We start from the raw sequence: 22,652 nt of genomic DNA, 5'->3' as shown, positions 1-22,652 counted from the left end.
GCAACATGATTTAGAAGTCAGTGTACCAGCAACATGATTTAGAAGTCAGTGTACTATCAACATGTCAGTGTACCATAAACATGATTTAGAAGTCAGTGTACCATAAACATGATTTAGAAGTCAGTGTACCATCAACAATATTTTGGAAGTCAGTGTACCAGCAACATGATTTAGAAGTCAGTGTACTATAAACATGATTTAGAAGTCAGTGTACCATCAACATGATTTAGAAGTCAGTGTACCAGCAACATGATTTAGAAGTCAGTGTACTATAAACATGATTTAGAAGTCAGTGTACTATAAACATGATTTAGAAGTCAGTGTACCATCAACATGATTTAGAAGTCAGTGTACCATCAACATGATTTAGAAGTCAGTGTACCATCAACATGATTTAGAAGTCAGTGTACCATCAACATGATTTAGAAGTCAGTGTACCAGCAACATGATTTAGAAGTCAGTGTACCATCAACATGATTTAGAAGTCAGTGTACCAGCAACATGATTTAGAAGTCAGTGTACCATAAACATGATTTAGAAGTCAGTGTACCATCAACATGATTTAGAAGTCAGTGTACCAGCAACATGATTTAGAAGTCAGTGTACTATAAACATGATTTAGAAGTCAGTGTACCATCAACATGATTTAGAAGTCAGTGTACCAGCAACATGATTTAGAAGTCAGTGTACCATCAACATGATTTAGAAGTCAGTGTACCAGCAACATGATTTAGAAGTCAGTGTACTATAAACATGATTTCGAAGTCAGTGTACCAGCAACATGATTTAGAAGTCAGTGTACCAGCAACATGATTTAGAAGTCAGTGTACTATCAACATGTCAGTGTACCATAAACATGATTTAGAAGTCAGTGTACCATAAACATGATTTAGAAGTCAGTGTACCATCAACATGATTTAGAAGTCAGTGTACCAGCAACATGATTTAGAAGTCAGTGTACTATAAACATGATTTAGAAGTCAGTGTACCATCAACATGATTTAGAAGTCAGTGTACCAGCAACATGATTTAGAAGTCAGTGTACTATAAACATGATTTAGAAGTCAGTGTACCATCAACATGATTTAGAAGTCAGTGTACCAGCAACATGATTTAGAAGTCAGTGTACTATAAACATGATTTAGAAGTCAGTGTACCAGCAACATGATTTAGAAGTCAGTGTACCAGCAACATGATTTAGAAGTCAGTGTACTATAAACATGATTTAGAAGTCAGTGTACCATCAACATGATTTAGAAACTGTTATATTCACTCATTCCCCGCCATTGATGTGTTTTTACGTCATTTAACAACGCTTCCCCGCCATTGATGTAATATCACGTCAATCCATGTTTATACCGGCATCCGATAGGTGCGCTCTTGGCCACCTTATGAAGTGCTACTTCACTCCTAAAGTTGCCCAGAACCAGGGTTATTGTCCGACAAAACCAGCTTGCGGAGAAAAGCAACAATCTCCCTTAAAGGACGGCTTTATCATGGGGAATATGAATATATATTAAATCTCACGCCCCTAAGGTTTTCAAATCCGTTGAAATTTTTGAAATTGGTTGTTCACAGCCTGACCTATCAACCATCTCTCACATTATTTTCATGACGCTCTGACGTAAAACGCGTCGGGGCATCAAGTCCAGCCTTGCGGAAGTCGAGCACCTATGAACTACACTACTTGTGGGCCTGTGCCGCCATGATCCCGCCTCTAGAGGTCCTCCACGCCCCTTCAGAGGTCTTGAAGAAAAACAAAAGGCAGCCATCTTTTTCCACCGCCTAGCCTACGGTAGCTAATGTTAGCTTTCCATAGCTCCTTGCAAAGAGACCATATCTCGGGAACGGAAGCACGTACAGACACGGGACTGGCGGCATTGGAAAGCTCGTCAAATTTTACATCTAGTAGAAGGTGCCTTGAAGTAACGAAATCAACGCTGAGCAATGTACCCATTTTTACACATTTTTACATGAAATAGTTACAACATCAGATGCTCCTAACTCCTAGGAAAATGCCTTAAAATGCATGATTTTTTTTTTATGAAGACATCTCCCGACATATATACTACCGTTTAAATTTGGTGCAATTTGGAGGCAATTTTTTTATTATTATTCTTCTTCTTCTCATAATGTTTTTATGTCGAAGCCTTCTTCTTCTTCTTCTTCTTTGAGTTTTATGGCGGTTGGCAAACATACAGTATATGTGCATTACCGCCACCTACTGGAGTTTGATATCAGCCAAATGCCTGAGGGGTGGGCGTGGAATCTAAGGCCACGCGAGCCCAGTGCATTGTGGGAACTGTAGGATTTCGGCTCCCCGCACCCGCCCCTCCCCCCCACCAGCCCCCCCCCCCCCACACAGAGTGGATTTTGGTTGATATCTCTGGCTGTGAACAACCAATTTCAAAAATTTCAACGGATTCGAAAACCTTAGGGGCGTGAGATTTAATATATATTCATATTCCCCACGGGAAAGCCGTCCTTTAAGGAGGAAGCTCCATAAAACACATGGCTCAAAGCAGTGCAGTGCTGAAGGATTATTTTCACCAGACACTGGTAAACGTACACAAATCACTGCTGTCAAGTAGATTAGTAATCCGGTTTGTGAGCCCTCAACATCGTGTAAATCTTAGCCGTAAAATATACCTCCAGACATCAAGCACCAGGAAGTACCCGCCCCCCCCGGGCAAGAATATACCTCCAGACATCAAGCACCAGGAAGTACCCGCCCCCCGGACATCAAGCACCAGGAAATACCCGCCCCCCGGACATCAAGCACCAGGAAGTACCCGCCCCCCCCGGGCAAGACGAGTGTGTTACCCGCACATCCGTTCTCTGAGTGCAGGGTGAATCTCTCCCAGGCTTCGCTCGTACAAAAGTGCGAACGTTTTTTTCGGCTTTCTGGGTCAGACAGGCGTTTTCGGTGAACACGACATACATTCAAGTGTCGATAACTAAAGAACGAAGGCAGAAACAAACTTTTTTTCCCCTATGAAAGTAGATGCTTTCTTCTGTCTTTTGAATTATTTGGTGTTTACGTAGTCATAGAAGAAAATATTCTGTCTCGGAAGATGAATGAAAATGATCAGAAAGCCTGGTGGTGGCTGGCGACTTTTCCTTTGAAACTCTGGCGGGGAATGAGTTAAGGTAAAAACAAGTTACTTATTGGAGCTTTCATTGAAAATGTGTAGGAATAAGAATATATTGAGCATAACACAGCCAACAATACCAAGTGTCCAGGACATTTCAATTAGAAATGCATGATGAGAAAATAGGAATGCATCATATGCATTATCAGGGTAACATGCTGTTTTCCTCTGTGTTTGAATGCTTGCTAACTCTCTTCCCTTCTCTTCTCTTCCTCTGTCTGTGGGTCTGCCTGCTGCTTCTCTATGTCCTCTCCAGTCCCAGTTTGAGGGCAGTAGGTCTCACCTCCACAGGCTAGATTTAGAGCAGTGGTACCAGGAGGTGATCTCTGCAGGCCAGCTCTGTCCTCCTCCTCTCCCCGCTAAGTCGCTCTCAGGCCGCAGGCCTACGCTGCAGGTCAGAAGGCTCTCCTATCTGTTTCTGCTGCACTCCTTCATGCTGTGTGTCTGACAGAATGCTTCTGTCAACTACTGTACCTCATGCTGTCTGTCTGTCTGACATAATGCTTCTGTCAACTACTGTACCTCATGCTGTCTGTCTGACATAATGCTCAAGTTCAAGTTCAAGTTTATTCATATGTCCCAGAAGGGTACTTTGGGTTGCAGCAGAGCATAAACATAAAACAGTCATAAAATCACACACGAGACTCGAGATAAAAACATGAAAACAAAGTGCAGACACAAATAGACCATAAAAACCATAAAAACCATAAAAAGACCATAAAAACCATAAAAACAAAAATGGAGACACAATAGACCACAACGTACTACAAAGTAGCAGTTCAGTTCAAAAGTGCCAGTGTAGTTTAAAGTGCATTAGAGGCCATGGCCGATAAGTGCAAATGCAAGGCAGTCTAAGAAGGACACTTAGCCACACAGCGCTACATATTACAGAAAAAAAATGCTACAATATTACTATTGTATAGGAGAACATAAAATAAATAAAAACATCAAATAGATGTTACATTACTGTATATTCTCTTAACACATTCAGTGCCACAGCGCTTCAGTAAAATTGTCTGGAGCCTGTGCCAGATTCACTTCCATTCAGTTGAAAACAGCTATAGAATTTTTTCTATTATGGCTATATTAACGGGGCTGGACTTTAATGAAACATTGAACACTCCTGCTTCTTCCAAAGAAGAAATTTTGTTTCTAGACAGTTCCATTATGAAATTACAGCCTCTCAAAAAAGTGCACTTTCAAGGGTTTTCTGTCGTTTTTTTTTACTTTCCAAGATATAGGCCCTTTTATGAATACCTTTTGCACTCTAATTTCGAGCACATTCACTGACTCTGGCTGGTGTTTTCTGATGTGGTGGCGTGTGGTGTGGTTTCTGTGAAGCCTGTGTGCCACACACCCCTCTCCCCCCCCCCCCCCCCCCCCCCTCCCCCCTCTCCCCTCTCCACCTCTGAGCTGCGGGCTCCTCCCACACGCACAGAGTTTGTTTTCTCGTTTTTGCCCCGGACAGATCCCAGCGCCCATCAAGAAGGAAATGATGCGCGCTGGCAAACGCGACTGAACGAAAAGGCTTGGCCGTTCGGCTTCGGATGCTGGCTTTCTAGGAAATCGTGTGGAGATAGATAGAAGCATAAGAGCTCAGTTGTGAGCGCGGATGCAGCCGAGCCCACTGTCCGCTGTAGACAGAGCAATATATACGGCTCTGGCAGAAAGCATGCATCGGTTTCCACTTTCTCCGCTGTCTCCTGTACAAAGTAAAGGATCTGAGGTGGGTGGAGCAGCTCCTGTGACGATGTTTAAGGTGGCGCCGTGTGATCCCTTGAAGGGATTCATGCTCACTGGCTAGGTACGACCTTAAACAGCAGAATTATGGAATAATATGAATTATGATTTTAGGACGTCCACAGACGTCCTTGGCACTCCTCGTTACTTTTTTTTAGGACGTCCACAGACGTCCTTGGCACTGAATGTGTTAAGTAGCATTTAAAGCTTGAATCGAAGCAGGCACAAAGGAATTCCTATATCTATTTTTCTTAGCCAAGGGAGCACGAAGACGAAGGCCAGATGGAAGCAGCTCATATTCAGAGCACAGCGGATGGGCATTGTCTGAGCAGATAGCCTTTGCTTTTTTCAGCATCTGCAAGTTGAAAATGTGGTCTAGGCTCCCAAAATGGATTCCGGCTATTTTTGAAGCCGTTTTCACAATTCTCCCTAGGGAGTTCCTATTCTTGATGTCGAGGCTGCCATACCAGCAGGCAATAGAGAAGGTGATAACAGATTCAATGAAAGCGCTGTAGAACAATTGCATCAAGGTCTTGTCTACCTGGAATTTGGCAAGTTTCCGGAGACAAAAAAGGCGCTCCTGACCCCTTTTGCACAGCGACTCTGTGTTTAGATCGAACTTCAACCTGCTGTCAATTATAGTACCCAGATATTTATATTCAGTGACCAGGTCAACTATCTGACCATTAACAATACTACCTTTCGGAACAGGGGGGGAGCGTCTGAAATCAATCCAAATCTCTTTCGTTTTTGAAACATTGAGTTGCAGAAAGGCATCTTCACACCAGGATACAAAGTCATCAATGACTTGGCCATGGCCGACTTCATCATCGTCAAGCAGGCTGACGATAATAGAATCATCAGCATACTTGATAATAAATCTATCGGCATAGCGACTACGACAATCATTGGTATACAAAATGTACAGAAACGCAGATAAAACACAACCCTGAGGCGAGCCAGTCGAGGATGTTAAAAAACTAGACAGTATCCCGTTTACTCTTACCTGTTGAGATCTGTTGGTAAGAAAATCTAAAATCCAGCCAACCAAACATGGGTCTAGACCAAAGCTGTCAGTTAGCTTCTGTCAACTACTGTACCTCATGCTGTAGGGCTGTGAATCTTCACTGGCCTCACGATTCGATTCGATTCGATTACGATTATCGATGCATCTCGATGCATCTTAAATCGATGCATCTCGATGCATCTTAAATCGATGCATCACTTTTTTCCGCAATACATGATTTATTTTTTCTCACTTTCTTTTTTCTCACTGTGTGGCTACTTTTTAAATAAAAGTGCATTTGGAATTGCATTGTATTATGATCCATAATTAAAATAAACAACTGCATGTACTTCCAATATATTTTATTTGATTATAAAAATATATATATATTTTTTTTAACACGTTCACTGCCGTTGACGAGTTATCTCGTCAAAAAATATATATTTTATATATATATTTTTTATTTAACACGGTTGACTGCCGTGGACGAGTTATGTGGGACGTGGATCAAACCCTTTTACATCTCCTATAAAAATATGGGAGCTATTGAATGTGTATAACCTATTTTACCGACCCACTAAGTGGCGACAGTGCTCTCCACACTAGAGAAAGCCAAGCAAAAACAGCAGCGTGAGGAAGCCATTCTCATGAAAATGGATTGGCGAAAACGCTTTCGCTTTCGCGCTGGGAGCTGGCGGTGGGGCATTCCAGAAATAGATTCTGGGTGCAACACACTTTGAAACACCAGCAGAAAGCCCAGAATCGCACGCAGCTTCATGCCAGCTGAGCTCACAACCGAAAACCCAGAAACGAACGAGCCCCATCCAGACTCGCCCGACGAGCGAGCGGCCGCCAGCAGCCAGGCAGCACAGACAGGCAGAGACTCGCCTGTGACAAACGCTGCAAAGCCACCAGAGACACACCCACGGAGGGAGGAGTTTGAAGGAGAGGGGGGTGGGGGTGCTGTTATGGAGGAAATTACTGTTCAGAACTATATTGTTTAGATGTCTGATGTCTCACTGATGCCAAAAATAAATAGTTAAAGTGACTGTTCTATCGAATTTCACAAAAATGCATTTTTCTCAGCTTTCCTTCTCAGACGCTGAAACCATGCTGTATTCAACTGCTAATGCCTACATAACAGAACATGATAAAAACTAACTCTTTTAGACAGAGAAAGCACACATTCTATTAGTTCTTTTGAGATATTTTGTGTTCACAAAGTCCTAGCAGAAAATAATCCTCGGCTCTTGAAAGATGAGCCAGAATCCTCAAAAAAACCCTTGGTAGAAGCTACCTACAGTATAGAAAAAACGGTTGGCAGTGAATGTGTTAATAATTGATTTTTGACATTTGTGAATCGATGCAGAATCGTGCACGTCTGCATCGCGATGCATCTTATAATCGATTATTTTTCACACCCCCTATCATGCTTTCTGTCTGACATAATGCTTCTGTCAACTACTGTACCTCATGCTGTCTGTCTGACTGACATAATGCTTCTGTCAACTACTGTACCTCAGACTGAGAGAGAGAGAGATGACACTTTCCTGCTTGAAAATACTGTTCACCTGGGCTTGAGCTCAGGTGGTGAAGTGCTAGCCTGCTTAAACCACCCTGATTATGTGACCTCACTCTGTTTCGCTCCACGGATCAGTCTGGACTTCAGCCGCCTACAGTCATTTCCAGGAATTACACTGTAACCAGCCAATCAGGGACTGTGTTGTAGTTGACAACATAACGAGCCAATCAGGGATCTGCCTCGTAGTTGACAACGTAACCGGCCAATCAGGGACCTGCCTTGTAGTTGACATCGCCTTTTTTGTGTGTGTGAATGTTGTAGCTAATGTGCTGATGGTGTTAAATGGGCATAATGCTATTGTCTCATGTCGATTGCAGACCCTTCAATTGATTGAAATCGTACGGTGTCAGAATTTGTGGTATCAGCAAATACTTTATCGTCCAAAGAATCGATATAATCTCGTAGCATGATGAAACGTGTGATCTACAGCCCCTATCACTGATGTGACCAAAGTGGCGTTGAGGTCTTAAAATATATTGAAAATGTCTTAAAAAAAGGTCTTAAAAGGTATTGAATTTAACTTCAGCATTCCTGCATATACCCTGTTGTACGTGTTATGTACTGTACAAGTTTATGTGTCGGACCCCAGTAAGAATATCTGTAACATTTGCTGCAGCTAATGGGGCTCCTCATCAACTCAATTAACTAGAGTCTAGAGTTAGAGTTCATTAAATTAACTCTCTAGTGTCAACACTGTGTGTGTGGCGTGGTCTGTGGTCCCTCTCAGCACTGTGTGTGTGACGTGGTCTGTGGTCCCTCTCCTCTCAGGTGTTCCGCTCCAAGCTGGACAGCGATGCAGGCCAGTCTGTTCACCGGCCTACGGCAGCCTCTGCATCCCCCGTACAGCACGGAGCACACACACTGGGACGCAACTCCTCCTCCAAGGTATGCTGAGAGAGAGAGAGAGAGAGTCTGAATCCTTGAAACTTAATGAATTTGAGAGAGAGAAATCAAGGCCTTGAAGGTTTTTGAAAATAGACATAAATAGACATAGGTCATTGAAAGTGCTTGAATTGATATATTTTGTGCAAGAATAGAAAATTAAGTTCTTATATATTTTTTACTTGACATTAGTAAATAGCTTTAACAAAGCACAGTTGAGAACTTCTACTCCATTAGATTACAATTGTTAACTACATTGAGCACCGCTTAGACTGTAATCAATATTTACTTTAATGCCTATTTAACTTGAACTGCAAATTCATATTTAATGACTACTGTGTGTGTGTGTATATATTGTATATATTGAACTGCACTTGCAAGGTTGTGATTGTCTTTTAGATATTTTTCCTATTTTCTTTATCTCTGAATATTGATATGACCACTACGCTGCTAAGACAAATTCCTCGTATGTAATCTTGCATAATTTGTGGGGCTGGGCGATATGGCCTCTAAATAATATCTCAACATTTTGAGGCTATATCGGCCAGGTTATCGGCCAGGAGAAGCACATATTTAACGATTATCGTTTTAGTTAATCCATATCGTGCATCCCTAGTCTCTAACTATGCTGTCGTGTGTTGGGTCCTTGAATTTGAGGGAGTTGGACCTGGAAACTCCTTGAAAGGTCCTTGAATGTGTGGGAACCGTGATGCATTCCCTATCTCTCTATCCTCTTTGTGAACAATGGCCAAAATCGCCCCCAAATCCAGATTGTAATTTTAAACCGTGGAAATCCATGAAGCTGGATTAGATGTTGGAGTGTGATGTTCGTTTTGTCCCCGCTCTTTCTCAGCAGAGCCCCCTGCTGGCGGCCAACAGCACAGGCAGTCTGCCAAGGAACCTGGCTGCCACCCTGCAGGACATCGAGACTAAGAGACAGCTAGCCCTGCAGCAGAAAGGTAACTGTCCCCCTTCCTGCCACTGGAGGGGGCTATAGTATACAGTACTATACTACTGTTAGGGCCACTAGTGCTGTCCCTTCTCTCTTTCTTTTCTCCCTTTCTTTTCCTATGTTCGTTGGAGCTAGTTTTGCATGTATGAGTATTGCAGTGAAGATTGACAGCCCTAGATTACACCAGGTGTGCAGTATGGAAGCACTTGAGGCCCTATCATTGTAAAAGTGCTATTTTAGCGTTTGCGTGTGTTTAACGCCGAGCGCAGCGCAAAATGGGGGCGTGCTTAAGCGCAGTCGTATTCTCCTTGCCGCGCTAATACCTCTATGCCCATTATAATCATACTGGGCAGCATGGAGGCGTGGCTTGCATGGGGGAGGCGTGCCACATGTCAAACCAGGCAAAGATGGCATTCTGCTATCATCGGCATGCACACAAATCTTAAGAGCTCTGAAAAGCACCTCAGTGCAAAAATGCCCCACTGCGTTTGAGCGCACCATTATCCTCCACGCTGCGGAGGGCAGTGCAGGAGAATTCCTTTTGGTTTACGCACTGAGGTGCCACGCCAGGACATCAAATTCTGCTGCTAAAATTGGGTATTAGCAGATAATTCAGTGAGGCAATCAACTCTAATTCACTGAGAAACTTTTATCACTACTCACTAACTCCCTCATTACCACCACTGAGGTGCCCTTGAGCAAGGCCCTTAACCCCAACTGCTCCAGTGGAGCTGATCAGTGGCCAGCAGATCAGACTGTGGTTGCGGTTAATGGCAAATTAATTGAGAAAACTTGTTGGACATTGTAGCCTACTTGCAATATTCAACTTCACCTATCCCATAACCCGGAGGGTTGTTGGCACCACAGATGATCATCACCACAAGCTCTCTCCATCTCTCTGTCCTCGGCAACTCTCACTGTTTCACCGAGTTTTAATTGAGTCCACTCTAAATCCTCCCAGCCTTTCTCTTGTCTCCCCCGTTTCCCCGCGTTTCTATTTTGCAGTCAACAAAATAACCCGAATTGCATCAAATCACAGATGTTTTTAACAGGTATATAATGTGATGGATGGTGGTGTTGTGAGATATTCAAATACACATGAATTAGGAACATGCATTGCGCAAACTGTATTAAAGGGACTGCGAGATGGGAATCTGATAGGTTTGATTGATGTAACGCCCAGGCATTGCCAGGCCACACCTGTGCATAATTCTGGTGCTTAAGACCGCCCAAATCCCGTTTGCGCTGGCATTTTGCGGGGCACAGATAATTTGGCACGCCTCCAATTTGCTCGTGCGGCAGGTGCCGTGCCCAGTTCCGCACCCCCGCCGAGAATTTCATCCCCACCATATTTTGGGGCTGTTTTAACTTAAAAACAGGGAGGTCACGTCTACCCAGACAATTATATCATTTTTAAACAGTTAGGTTTCTGTATAAATCATTACTATATGCTCCCGTGAGGTGGGGATGCGTTTGGCCACGGGGGTGCAAAACTCGGCATAACACCTGGAACGCAAATTGGCATTTGCGGACTGCTAGCATAAGAGGCGCGCAAACCGGTGTACAAGCGATTGTGCCTGTAGGACGATAGGGCCCTTTATGTTTTTTGTTGTTCTTTTACGTTTGAAAGTTGGTCACCATTCACCATGAGTGTTTTGTGGACTAAAAACTTCACCCATCCTTCCACCGGCCTGGGGCTGAGTAGGTAATGACTGACCTGCAGTGTCATTTTTGGGTGAACTGTTCCTTTAAACCAAAAGCAGAGGAGACCCTGATGCAGACTCCTCCCCCTCCTCCCTCCAGGGCAGCAGGTGATCGACGAGCAGCGGCGGCGGCTGGCTGAGCTGAAACAGAGAGCTGCAGTGGAGGCTCAGTGCCAGTGGGAGGCGCTGCACGGCTCCCAGCCCCACCTCCACCCCTCCTCCTCCCCACCCATGGCCTACTCCCCGGGTCTGAGCCAGAGCCCAGGGCCCCCCCCGCACATGGCTTACTCCCAGGGGCTGAGCCCAGGGCCCCCACCATTGGTGCACCACTCCATCCTGCACCACCAGCCCCCCGGGGCAGGCGAGCAGCCCTATGACACCCTCAGCCTGGAGAGCTCTGACAGCATGGACACCAGCATCTCCACCGGAAACAACTCTGCCTGCTCGCCTGATAACATGTCCAGGTAGGAGAGGAGGATACACGCACGCACACGCACGCACACACACACACACACACACACACGCACGCACACGCACACGCGCACACGCACACGCACACACACACGCACACGCACACGCACATGCACACGCACACACAATACAGTACAGTACATTCTTTGAATTCCTTAGTTTTAGCTATGCAGTATTCTAAGCAGACTGGATGGCATGCAGCAGATGATACAATGCTCATCCATAAGAGACTTGACTTGGATTTGTGATTTTGTTATTCTTTATCAAAATAAAATCAATCAATCAACCTATTTGATACTGCCAGCATCCTCCCAGATGCTTCAATGCCTTCTCCATTACAGAGCATGTGTTAATGTGTTGTGTTACCTCAGTATCACCTCTGCATGTTTACACCACAGCCCACTGTGAACATCCCACTCACAGCCCTCAGGAGCCTAATTCCAAATCCTGTTCATAGTGTTTTTCAAGATGAAGGGGATTTCCTCTGTAATGAACAGTGCACACTGGAGACATGACAACTAAGACAGGAAGGTGGGAGACACTGGAGACATGACAACTAAGACAGGAAGGTGGGAGACACTGGAGACATGACAGCTAAGACAGGAAGGTGGGAGACACTGGAGACATGACAACTAAGACAGGAAGGTGGGAGACACTGGAGACATGACAACTAAGACAGGGAGGTGGGAGACACTGGAGACATGACAGCTAAGACAGGAAGGTGGGAGACACTGGAGACATGACAACTAAGACAGGGAGGTGGGAGACACTGGAGACATGACAACTAAGACAGGAAGGTGGGAGACACTGGAGACATGACAGCTAAGACAGGAAGGTGGGAGACACTGGAGACATGACAACTAAGACAGGGAGGTGGGAGACACTGGAGACATGACAACTAAGACAGGGAGGTGGGAGACAGTGGATACATGACAGTTAAGACAGGGAGGTGGGAGACAGTGGAGACATGGCAACTAAGACAGGAAGGTGGGAGACAGTGGAGACATGACAGTTAAGACAGGGAGGTGGGAGACAGTGGAGACATGACAGTTAAGACGGGGAGGTGGGAGACAGTGGAGACATGATAGTTAAGACAGGGAGGTGGGAGACAGTGGAGACATGACAGTTAAGACAGGGAGGTGGGAGACAGTGGATACATGACAGTTAAGACAGGGAGGTGGGAGACAGTGGAGACATGACAGTTAAGACAGGGAGGTGGGAGACACTGGAGACATGGCAACTAAGACAGGGAGGTGGGAGACACTGGAGACATGACAGCTAAGACAGGAAGGTGGGAGACACTGGAGACATGACAACTAAGACAGGAAGGTGGGAGACACTGGAGACATGACAACTAAGACAGGAAGGTGGGAGACACTGGAGACATGACAGTTAAGACAGGAAGGTGGGAGACACTGGAGACATGGCAACTAAGACAGGGAGGTGGGAGACACTGGAGACATGACAACTAAGACAGGAAGGTGGGAGACACTGGAGACATGACAACTAAGACAGGAAGGTGGGAGACACTGGAGACATGACAACTAAGACAGGGAGGTGGGAGACACTGGAGACATGACAACTAAGACAGGAAGGTGGGAGACACTGGAGACATGACAACTAAGACAGGAAGGTGGGAGACACTGGAGACATGACAGCTAAGACAGGAAGGTGGGAGACACTGGAGACATGACAACTAAGACAGGAAGGTGGGAGACACTGGAGACATGACAACTAAGACAGGGAGGTGGGAGACACTGGAGACATGACAGCTAAGACAGGAAGGTGGGAGACACTGGAGACATGACAACTAAGACAGGGAGGTGGGAGACACTGGAGACATGACAACTAAGACAGGAAGGTGGGAGACACTGGAGACATGACAGCTAAGACAGGAAGGTGGGAGACACTGGAGACATGACAACTAAGACAGGGAGGTGGGAGACACTGGAGACATGACAACTAAGACAGGGAGGTGGGAGACAGTGGATACATGACAGTTAAGACAGGGAGGTGGGAGACAGTGGAGACATGGCAACTAAGACAGGAAGGTGGGAGACAGTGGAGACATGACAGTTAAGACAGGGAGGTGGGAGACAGTGGAGACATGACAGTTAAGACGGGGAGGTGGGAGACAGTGGAGACATGACAGTTAAGACAGGGAGGTGGGAGACAGTGGAGACATGACAGTTAAGACAGGGAGGTGGGAGACAGTGGAGACATGACAGTTTTGAGTCTACCAGATGTTTCTGTCCACATGCCAATCACTCTTTTTAGGCTCCATGGTCAGACAGAAATGACCATGCATGGAGTGAGAGGGGCTAGTTTCCATCAAAGACCTATACATAGATGGTAATTTTGCATCCTTTGATCTACTGAAGAGGAAGTTCGAGTTGCCCGGCACGAACTGGCTCAGGTTCCTGCAAATCAGAAATTATGTTCGATCCAAGATTTGCACCTTTGAAGAACTCCCAAATGAACATGCTTTTTTCGAGGTATTGCTGAGCCCTCCTCACTCCAAGCATCTTATCTCTAGATTTGTATGTCTGTTTGACAACTGCAACACAGCCTCTACTGAGAGGATTAGAGAAGCATGGCAGGGCGAACTTGGTATTGATTTATCTGACATTATATGGGAAAGGAGTCTGTCTGTGGTACAACTCTGCTCAGTTAATAGCAGACACCAGCTGATCCAATTTAAAGTTGCTCACCGTCTTCACTACTCCAAGCATAAATTACACAGGATCTTCCCTTCTGTCTCACCACTGTGTGACAGGTGTCAGAGGGAACACTAGCTCATGCCTTCTGGTTCTGCCCATCATTAACGGGATTCTCGGCCAAAATATTTGATTGGTAAGGCCTACAAAATAACCCTGCAGCCGGAGGCTGAACTCGCCATCTTCGGCTGCTCGGAGTCCTCTCTGAACTTCCGACAACTGTCGCCAAAAGACTCATTATGAAGATATGGAAGTCCTCCTCTCCACGTTCTTTTTAGGTGTGGCTGATGGACATGATGCCTGTTGTACAGATGGAGAGACTCAGGTCCCTGAGAACCAACTTGCTTAAAAGGTTCTCAGCTATCTGGGACCCGTTTTTGGCCTACTTTGATGAGGTTAAGAATGACTAGTGACTGAGGTTGGGGGTAACGGATGGCTCACCCGCCAGGTATCTCATGGACCCCTTGTGCGGGATCCCATACTCATTATCTGTTACAAATACATAAGCACCTTATGCAGCTGGTAGCTCCATGTTGTAATGTTGAATGTTGATGTTTGTATTTTGTTTTCCTTCCTTTCTTTTCCTGTGTCTGAGCCTGTTTGTCTTGTTTGTTTACTGGACTGAAAATAAAATATTGGGAAAAAAGAGATGGTCCAGTTAGTGTCGCCCACCTCCCATACAATGCACTTTGATTGATCGCATGTTTATTGCGTACTTGATCAATACTGCAGTGATTTCTATGGGAAGCCCCTAATCGAGTCGATTCTAATATTCTAATATTCTAAATAAGTGTTCATGCTTGTTGAGTTTCCATGGAGAGTTTTACTGCCCCAAGATGGTCTCTACATGCTGTTTAAAGATGGTCTCTACATGCTGTTTAAAGATGGTCTCTACAGTACATGCTGTTTAAAGATGGTCTCTACATGCTGTTTAAAGATGGTCTCTACATGCTGTTTAAAGGCTTTTTAACCCTGACAGGAACACTGTTATCGGGGGAAATGTCACTGTCATTAATTGGAATTTAGGGCAGAAAATATTGCCTATTAGTGGCTTCAATGCCATGATATTGTTCATATCCATATTGAGCTCCAAAAATCATTATTTGAGCTCCAAAAATCATTATTGTTCCAACCCTACTTGGAAGCATGTGACATTTTGGTTGAAAACGTGCTATTCAGGTATAAGTATAATGTAGTATAATTTAGTCCTACAGATATGTCTGAGGCTGGGAGAACTCATCTTGTTCCCTGTGTTTGTGTGTGTGTGTGTGTGTGTGTGTGTGTGTGTGTGTGTGTGTGTGTAACACCAGTGCCAGTGGCATGGACGCCGGGCTGAAGATAGAGGAGATGGAGAAGATGCTGAGAGAGGCCCAGCTGGAAAAGGCCAGACTGATCGAGTCGCGGGTAAGAAGAACTTCACACGTCAGGAGGAATAGAGCCACTTCCCTGTTCATGTTCTGCAATGACATGTTGATTATTAGCCACAATGTCGTAACCAATTAACCACCCCATGTAGACTTAGCACGTGCTAACCACCCCATGTAGACTTAGCACGTGCTAACCACCCCATGTAGACTTAGCACGTGATTAACCACCCCATGTAGACTTAGCAAGTAACCACCCCATGTAGACTTAGCACGTGATTAACCACCCCATGTAGACTTAGCACGTGATTAACCACCCCATGTAGACTTAGCACGTGATTAACCACCCCATGTAGACTTAGCACGTTAACCAAGTAACCACCCCATGTAGACTTAACCACCCCATGTAGACTTAGCACGTTAACCAAGTAACCACCCCATGTAGACTTAGCACGTTGAGCTAATAACCAAGTAACCACCCCATGTAGACTTAGCACGTGATTAACCACCCCATGTAGACTTAGCACGTGGTAACCACCCCATGTAGACTTAGCACGTGGTAACCACCCCATGTAGACTTAGCACGTGCGAGCTAATAACCAAGTAACCACCCCATGTAGACTTAGCACGTGTGAGCTAATAACCAAGTAACCACCCCATGTAGACTTAGCACGTGCAAGCTAATAACCAAGTAACCACCCCATGTAGACTTAGCACGTGTGAGCTAATAACCAAGTAACCACCCCATGTAGACTTAGCACGTGTGAGCTAATAACCAAGTAACCACCCCATGTAGACTTAGCACGTTGAGCTAATTTAGTTCCTGTAGAAGCCACATCTCTTTGCTGTACCTCCAACGAAATGCGTCTATTAGACGCTAATGTTAGTCATTGAGCTAATGGCGCCGTACAAGACGCAGAAACCTATACACGCTAGCTCGTTGCTACACGCTGAAAATGGCAAGTTGGATTGTTGGAAACTATTTTCCAAGGGCACTGCCGCTAAGCGCCGCCCATCGCAATCCCACTATGGAGACCTGCGCCGCCAGACTCTTCTCATGGTAGGGAGGGGAGGCTGGCCAGCGAGACTACCAATAACTAAATAAAAAGAAGAAGAAGAAGAAAAAGAGGTAGAATAAAAGTTGTCTGTTTATTAAATGAACCGTCAGCGAAGATATATGGTGTCATATTCATACGTGACATGTCCGTCATCAGTGTGAAGTTATGGCCCTCTCAAAACTTGAACGGCGTTTCTCAGTTTGTTGTAGGCTACGGCTCAGGCATAGCAACTTTAGAGAAATACATTCGACCTGGATCATATGGATTTAGCATGGATTTTAAAGACTCCTTTTCTACTGTTTTGGAAAATCGTTTATAGAGTTTCCCCTGTTTTTTAAATGTTTTTTCAACTCTGAATCAAATATTTTATGCTTACGATTCTCTGGAAGACCGGTTGGCTTGTTTCTTGGCTTAAAACTCTTTAGATGAGGATTTTTCTAAACGTGATTGAGAATATGAACAGGGAAGTACTCTTCCGGAACCGTGATGTCACGGAACAGTCACGTGACTGTTGAGCTTTATAGAGAGCTAAAAGCATGGCCTCTTCCACGACCAGCCTATGAACCAAGGGATTTCATCTGCCATTCATTTTTCCATCTACATTTCATAAAGTGCTTATTAAAAATAGTTTTACTTCAGCTATATTTAGAAACAGGACAGACCATTTCACTCGGACCAAAAATAAAAACATCGATTTTTATGGCTCCGCCTGGTGATAGCCATGGTCGGAGGCATAGACAGAGACAGAGATCCCGACAGAGATGCTGCCATCTCTCCACAGACAGACAGACTGACTGACTGCCACAATCTTTCTATATACTGTACATTACAGACAGACATGCACCAAGTATCACTACTGTATCTCCTTGGCTCATTTTTGGCAGTTTGTAAGTAATAAAAATAAAATTACTGTAGTTTTAAACATTTTTTCCATTGTTCTCAGGTGGGACAAGGCCCAAAATGATCACTGTAAGCAGAGTATTGATCACTATAAGCAAATTATTTAAACAGCATGTGTATCGGAATGATTCGGGACCAAGCTTTTTGATCAATATAAGCGGTTGATGACTATAAGCGGATTCCACTGTATAGATGAATCACTTGGTTTGACCAAGTCAAATTATTTCTATAAGCATTTTACGAAATGGATGAAATTCCTTGCTTGGTATGCTGAACACGGAAGAGGGCGTGTCTTTGGCTCTATAGATGATCTTGAAGCGATAGTCGCTGAGTGATGAGGTCTGTTGTAAAGAGGATGAAACTCATATCTACACTCAATAGGATTGTCCCTTCATTAATCTTCTGTATTGACCGTACCTTTCAGAGGAAACCTTTGTGTGCTGTAGCAGCGCCCCTCCAACACTTTTTCTCCACGTTTTTTTTTTCATGTCATCCGTCATGTCATCGCAAGCGGGGAGCCAATAAAACGAGTGAAATGGGCAAAGTTGTCATACCTACATTTAAGATGGGCTGAGAATGATTCACACAGCATCAAGTCGTGCTTTGAGTAAGGAAGAAGAAACATTCCACCTTAAGTAGCTGGTGGCCTTTTGAGCAGCAAATGATGTTTGTTCTCCCAGTATACCTCATGTCATGTTAACTAAAGTCAAGATGAAAAGGAGCCAAACATCCTTTCATTTTTCAGACCAGCTGCTAAAAAGGTACCTTTACAATCAAGAAGAAACGATGTTAAAATGTGTGTTTGGCACCAGGCAGGCACACGCCCCCCTTGGGCTATGGCCAGGTTGGTTGGCTTCTAATGCTAGCTAGCTGCTTGTAGGGTCAAATGACTAATCATATCGTCCCTAAGGTTAAATGGGTGGGGCCAAATCAGCTAGCAAGCACACAAGCCTTGCCTTGGCACATGCGCAAGCGGGTGTGTTTACTATGGGGGAGTACACGTGTTACCAAGGAGAGGACATCAATTGTTTTCAAGGTTCACTTTGAATCAAAAGTTAGAAGTTAATCAGAAAAGGAAAGCGTATGGATGATGGGTTTTACTGCTGGCAGAGTACTGCTAGTGTCTACTCTGTCTAGGCCAAAGTAGAAAGTTTGACATCCAGAAGTCAAGTCAGCCCATTGCAATACATCGCCCGAATCTGAATTTCATACTGGGAAACGGGAAATGAAGCCCTCTTTCCCGGGAATCAAGGGGGAATTGATATTTCTTTTCTTTCTTTTTTGATGCATCAAGGAGAAATATACCTATTGGTTCCCAACCTGACCTAATGTATTATTTGGTGGCATTAATATTAATTAATTAATTAAGGCAAAACATCGCAATTTAAGGAACATAGGCTATATAATGCCGTTAGGGTTTATAATTCACCAATCGCCTGGATTGGAGTATGAATAAATCCTGTAGTAGGCTAAGCATTTTCTTAGAGAGTTGTGGACACTGCCGTGGAAGGAATGCAGCCGATCAGGCCATTTTCACACTCTTTTACGCACATCAACATGCTGTCTGATACCTGCTCATCAGTGTTACAAGTTGGGTTCTAAGCTCGAGTCTCGGGGCGACCAAATGAGAGAGAATGAGAGTGTGGCTCACCTGAAGAAGCTAGCGTAGTCGGGCCCAGGTGTGGTGGTGAGGTGATCTTCCTCGCACAGCTCAGGCGGCGGGTGAGAAGGAGTGGAGATCAGCGACTCCACTTCGGCTTAGTTAGGTCGCTTTCACATATAAGCTGATGGACTCGGTGCGATTCGGGGCGGTGAAGCTGCAACATTGTTTTCATTTGGTCTGGTTCTCTTTCACACAGCTATTTGTCACAAGCACCAAACTTTCTGAACAATGTCACGTGGTCGAAACTGTCACTCGTCTATTGGACAGAATAGAGAAGTGAAATCTCTCCTCTCTCCAGCAGGCTTCTTGCCTGGCTGAGGGCTGACTGAACAACACAAGTGAATCTGCAAAACACAAACCATGGAGCAACACCACCTGCGATATTGGGATTTCTGCATTTACTTTGGTGTTACTATCAAATAAATATTTGACAAGAATGTGCCCAATATGAGCAGCAGATGAGGCAGCAAGCTGTTCAACATTACATTCTGCAGATGAGATGAGCGAGGCAGTACCGAAGGAGAAGACGAGCCCTGCGAGAGACAACGATGTGTTGTCATGACGACGTACGTCACGACGCGGCGCGCAGGTCCTGTACACGTGTGCGCGCCGCAGTGTTTGTTTTGCTCCCTTCTACCGTCTTCTACTCATGATGCACTGCATGAGTGCATCTCGAGTGCATGAGATGCACTGGCACTCTTGTGTTTAGTCCGGTTTGCTTTCACACAACAAACGAGCAGCTTATATGTGAAAGCAACCTTAGACGCTTTAATGAACTTAGGGGACACTGGTAAATAACGGGACATAAAAAGAAAGACAAAACAGGGGACCCGAGCGAGTGATCGCCACTTCCGGGCTTATTAAATATTAGCCCGTGACCTCATTTCCTGAGCCAACGCCTTTCTCTTCATGACAGCCTTCAAAATAGGAACAGATATATAATACATATAAACAATCATAGGCTAGCGTCCTATCTGAGAGAGTGGGTAGCGCACTGTAACACCAGCCATAATCTCCATAGCGCATACCGGAGCATGGCTTTTATCAGACCATCTCCTTCCCTCTGTGCACGGGCATCGCCTACAACGGTACAACCAGACCATCATGCCCAACCTGGGGCGCACGAACCGAGGATGCACGGCTGGGGTGATTGTAGTTTTCACCGCTGGTGAAGTTTGCACGGTGCTCGTGTCACCGTGTGGTAGGCTACTGCATTAATGGCGTTGGGTTAGTGGACTGTGGAGGGGTTGAAGACAGTAGTCTGATGCTTGTGTTCTCCTCAGGAGCGAGAAAGCCTGGCCCGCCGTCACATGCTGGAGGACGAGAGGAGGAGGAGGGAGGAGGTGGAGAGGAGGCTGCAGGATGAGACATCCCACCGCCAGCAGCTGGTGGACAAGGAGGTGAAGATGAGGTCCAAGAACTTCTCTCAGGTCAGCAGCTCCAACACAGCAGACTCTCTTCTCATATGGTCAACCTCTTCACATTTGGTCAACCTCCTACCAAAAGACACAGCAGACTCTGGTCAAAAACCTGCCCATCTCACGTGTTTATCCCTGTGCTGCCCCCTGCAGGCCCATGACCTGCTACCTGCCCATCTCATGTGTTTGTCCCTGTGCTGCCCCCTGCAGGCCATGACCTGCTACCTGCCCATCTCATGTGTTTATCCCCGTGCTGCCCCCTGCAGGCCATGACCTGCTACCTGCCCATCTCATGTGTTTATCCCTGTGCTGCCCCCTGCAGGCCATGACCTGCTACCTGCCCATCTCATGTGTTTATCCCCGTGCTGCCCCCTGCAGGCCATGACCTGCTACCTGCTCATCTCATGTGTTTGTCCCTGTGCTGCCCCCTGCAGGCCCATGACCCGCTACCTGCCCATCTCATGTGTTTATCCCTGTGCTGCCCCCTGCAGGCCATGACCTGCTACCTGCCCATCTCATGTGTTTATCCCTGTGCTGCCCCCTGCAGGCCATGACCTGCTACCTGCCCATCTCATGTGTTTATCCCTGTGCTGCCCCCTGCAGGCCATGACCTGCTACCTGCCCATCTCATGTGTTTATCCCTGTGCTGCCCCCTGCAGGCCATGACCTGCTACCTGCCCATCTCATGTGTTTATCCCTGTGCTGCCCCCTGCAGGCCATGACCTGCTACCTACCCATCTCATGTGTTTATCCCTGTGCTGCCCCCTGCAGGCCATGACCTGCTACCTACCCATCTCATGTGTTTATCCCTGTGCTGCCCCCTGCAGGCCATGACCTGCTACCTGCCCATCTCATGTGTTTATCCCTGTGCTGCCCCCTGCAGGCCATGACCTGCTACCTACCCATCTCATGTGTTTATCCCCGTGCTGCCCCCTGCAGGCCCATGACCTGCTACCTGCCCATCTCATGTGTTTATCCCTGTGCTGCCCCCTGCAGGCCATGACCTGCTACCTACCCATCTCATGTGTTTATCCCCGTGCTGCCCCCTGCAGGCCATGACCTGCTACCTACCCATCTCATGTGTTTATCCCCGTGCTGCCCCCTGCAGGCCATGACCTGCTACCTGCCCATCTCATGTGTTTGTCCCTGTGCTGCCCCCTGCAGGCCATGACCTGCTACCTACCCATATCATGTGTTTATCCCCGTGCTGCCCCCTGCAGGCCCATGACCTGCTACCTGCCCATCTCATGTGTTTATCCCTGTGCTGCCCCCTGCAGGCCATGACCTGCTACCTGCCCATCTCATGTGTTTGTCCCTGTGCTGCCCCCTGCAGGCCATGACCTGCTACCTACCCATCTCATGTGTTTATCCCCGTGCTGCCCCCTGCAGGCCCATGACCCGCTACCTGCCCATCTCATGTGTTTGTCCCTGTGCTGCCCCCTGCAGGCCCATGACCTGCTACCTACCCATCTCATGTGTTTATCCCCGTGCTGCCCCCTGCAGGCCCATGACCCGCTACCTGCCCATCTCATGTGTTTGTCCCTGTGCTGCCCCCTGCAGGCCATGACCTGCTACCTGCCCATCTCATGTGTTTATCCCTGTGCTGCCCCCTGCAGGCCATGACCTGCTACCTGCCCATCTCATGTGTTTATCCCTGTGCTGCCCCCTGCAGGCCATGACCTGCTACCTGCCCATCTCATGTGTTTATCCCTGTGCTGCCCCCTGCAGGCCATGACCTGCTACCTACCCATCTCATGTGTTTATCCCTGTGCTGCCCCCTGCAGGCCATGACCTGCTACCTACCCATCTCATGTGTTTATCCCCGTGCTGCCCCCTGCAGGCCATGACCCGCTACCTGCCCATCTCATGTGTTTGTCCCTGTGCTGCCCCCTGCAGGCCATGACCTGCTACCTGCCCATCTCATGTGTTTGTCCCTGTGCTGCCCCCTGCAGGCCCATGACCTGCTACCTGCCCATCTCATGTGTTTATCCCTGTGCTGCCCCCTGCAGGCCCATGACCTGCTACCTGCCCATCTCATGTGTTT

At 46.2% G+C, this 22,652-nt stretch overlaps 1 protein-coding gene across 1 annotated transcript in view; it reads left to right on the top strand.

Moving 5' to 3' along the window:
- Positions 1-22,652, top strand: part of phldb1b (pleckstrin homology-like domain, family B, member 1b) — a gene marked incomplete at its 5' end in the record, with an annotated part of 197,850 nt that overhangs the window by 163,074 nt on the left and 12,124 nt on the right. The window contains 6 exons of the mRNA XM_083637663.1: positions 3,409-3,546; positions 8,249-8,365; positions 9,219-9,321; positions 11,118-11,481; positions 15,516-15,609; positions 20,474-20,620. Coding sequence (XP_083493789.1) covers positions 3,409-3,546; positions 8,249-8,365; positions 9,219-9,321; positions 11,118-11,481; positions 15,516-15,609; positions 20,474-20,620 — 963 coding nt within the window. The remainder of the gene's footprint in view (positions 1-3,408; positions 3,547-8,248; positions 8,366-9,218; positions 9,322-11,117; positions 11,482-15,515; positions 15,610-20,473; positions 20,621-22,652) is intronic.

This window comes from Poromitra crassiceps (assembly GCF_964638095.1).
Source record: "Poromitra crassiceps genome assembly, chromosome: 5".
Lineage (NCBI taxonomy): Eukaryota > Metazoa > Chordata > Actinopteri > Beryciformes > Melamphaidae > Poromitra > Poromitra crassiceps.
The sequence above is the reverse complement of the archived record's forward strand: the minus strand, read 5'-3'. Positions and strand labels throughout refer to the sequence as shown.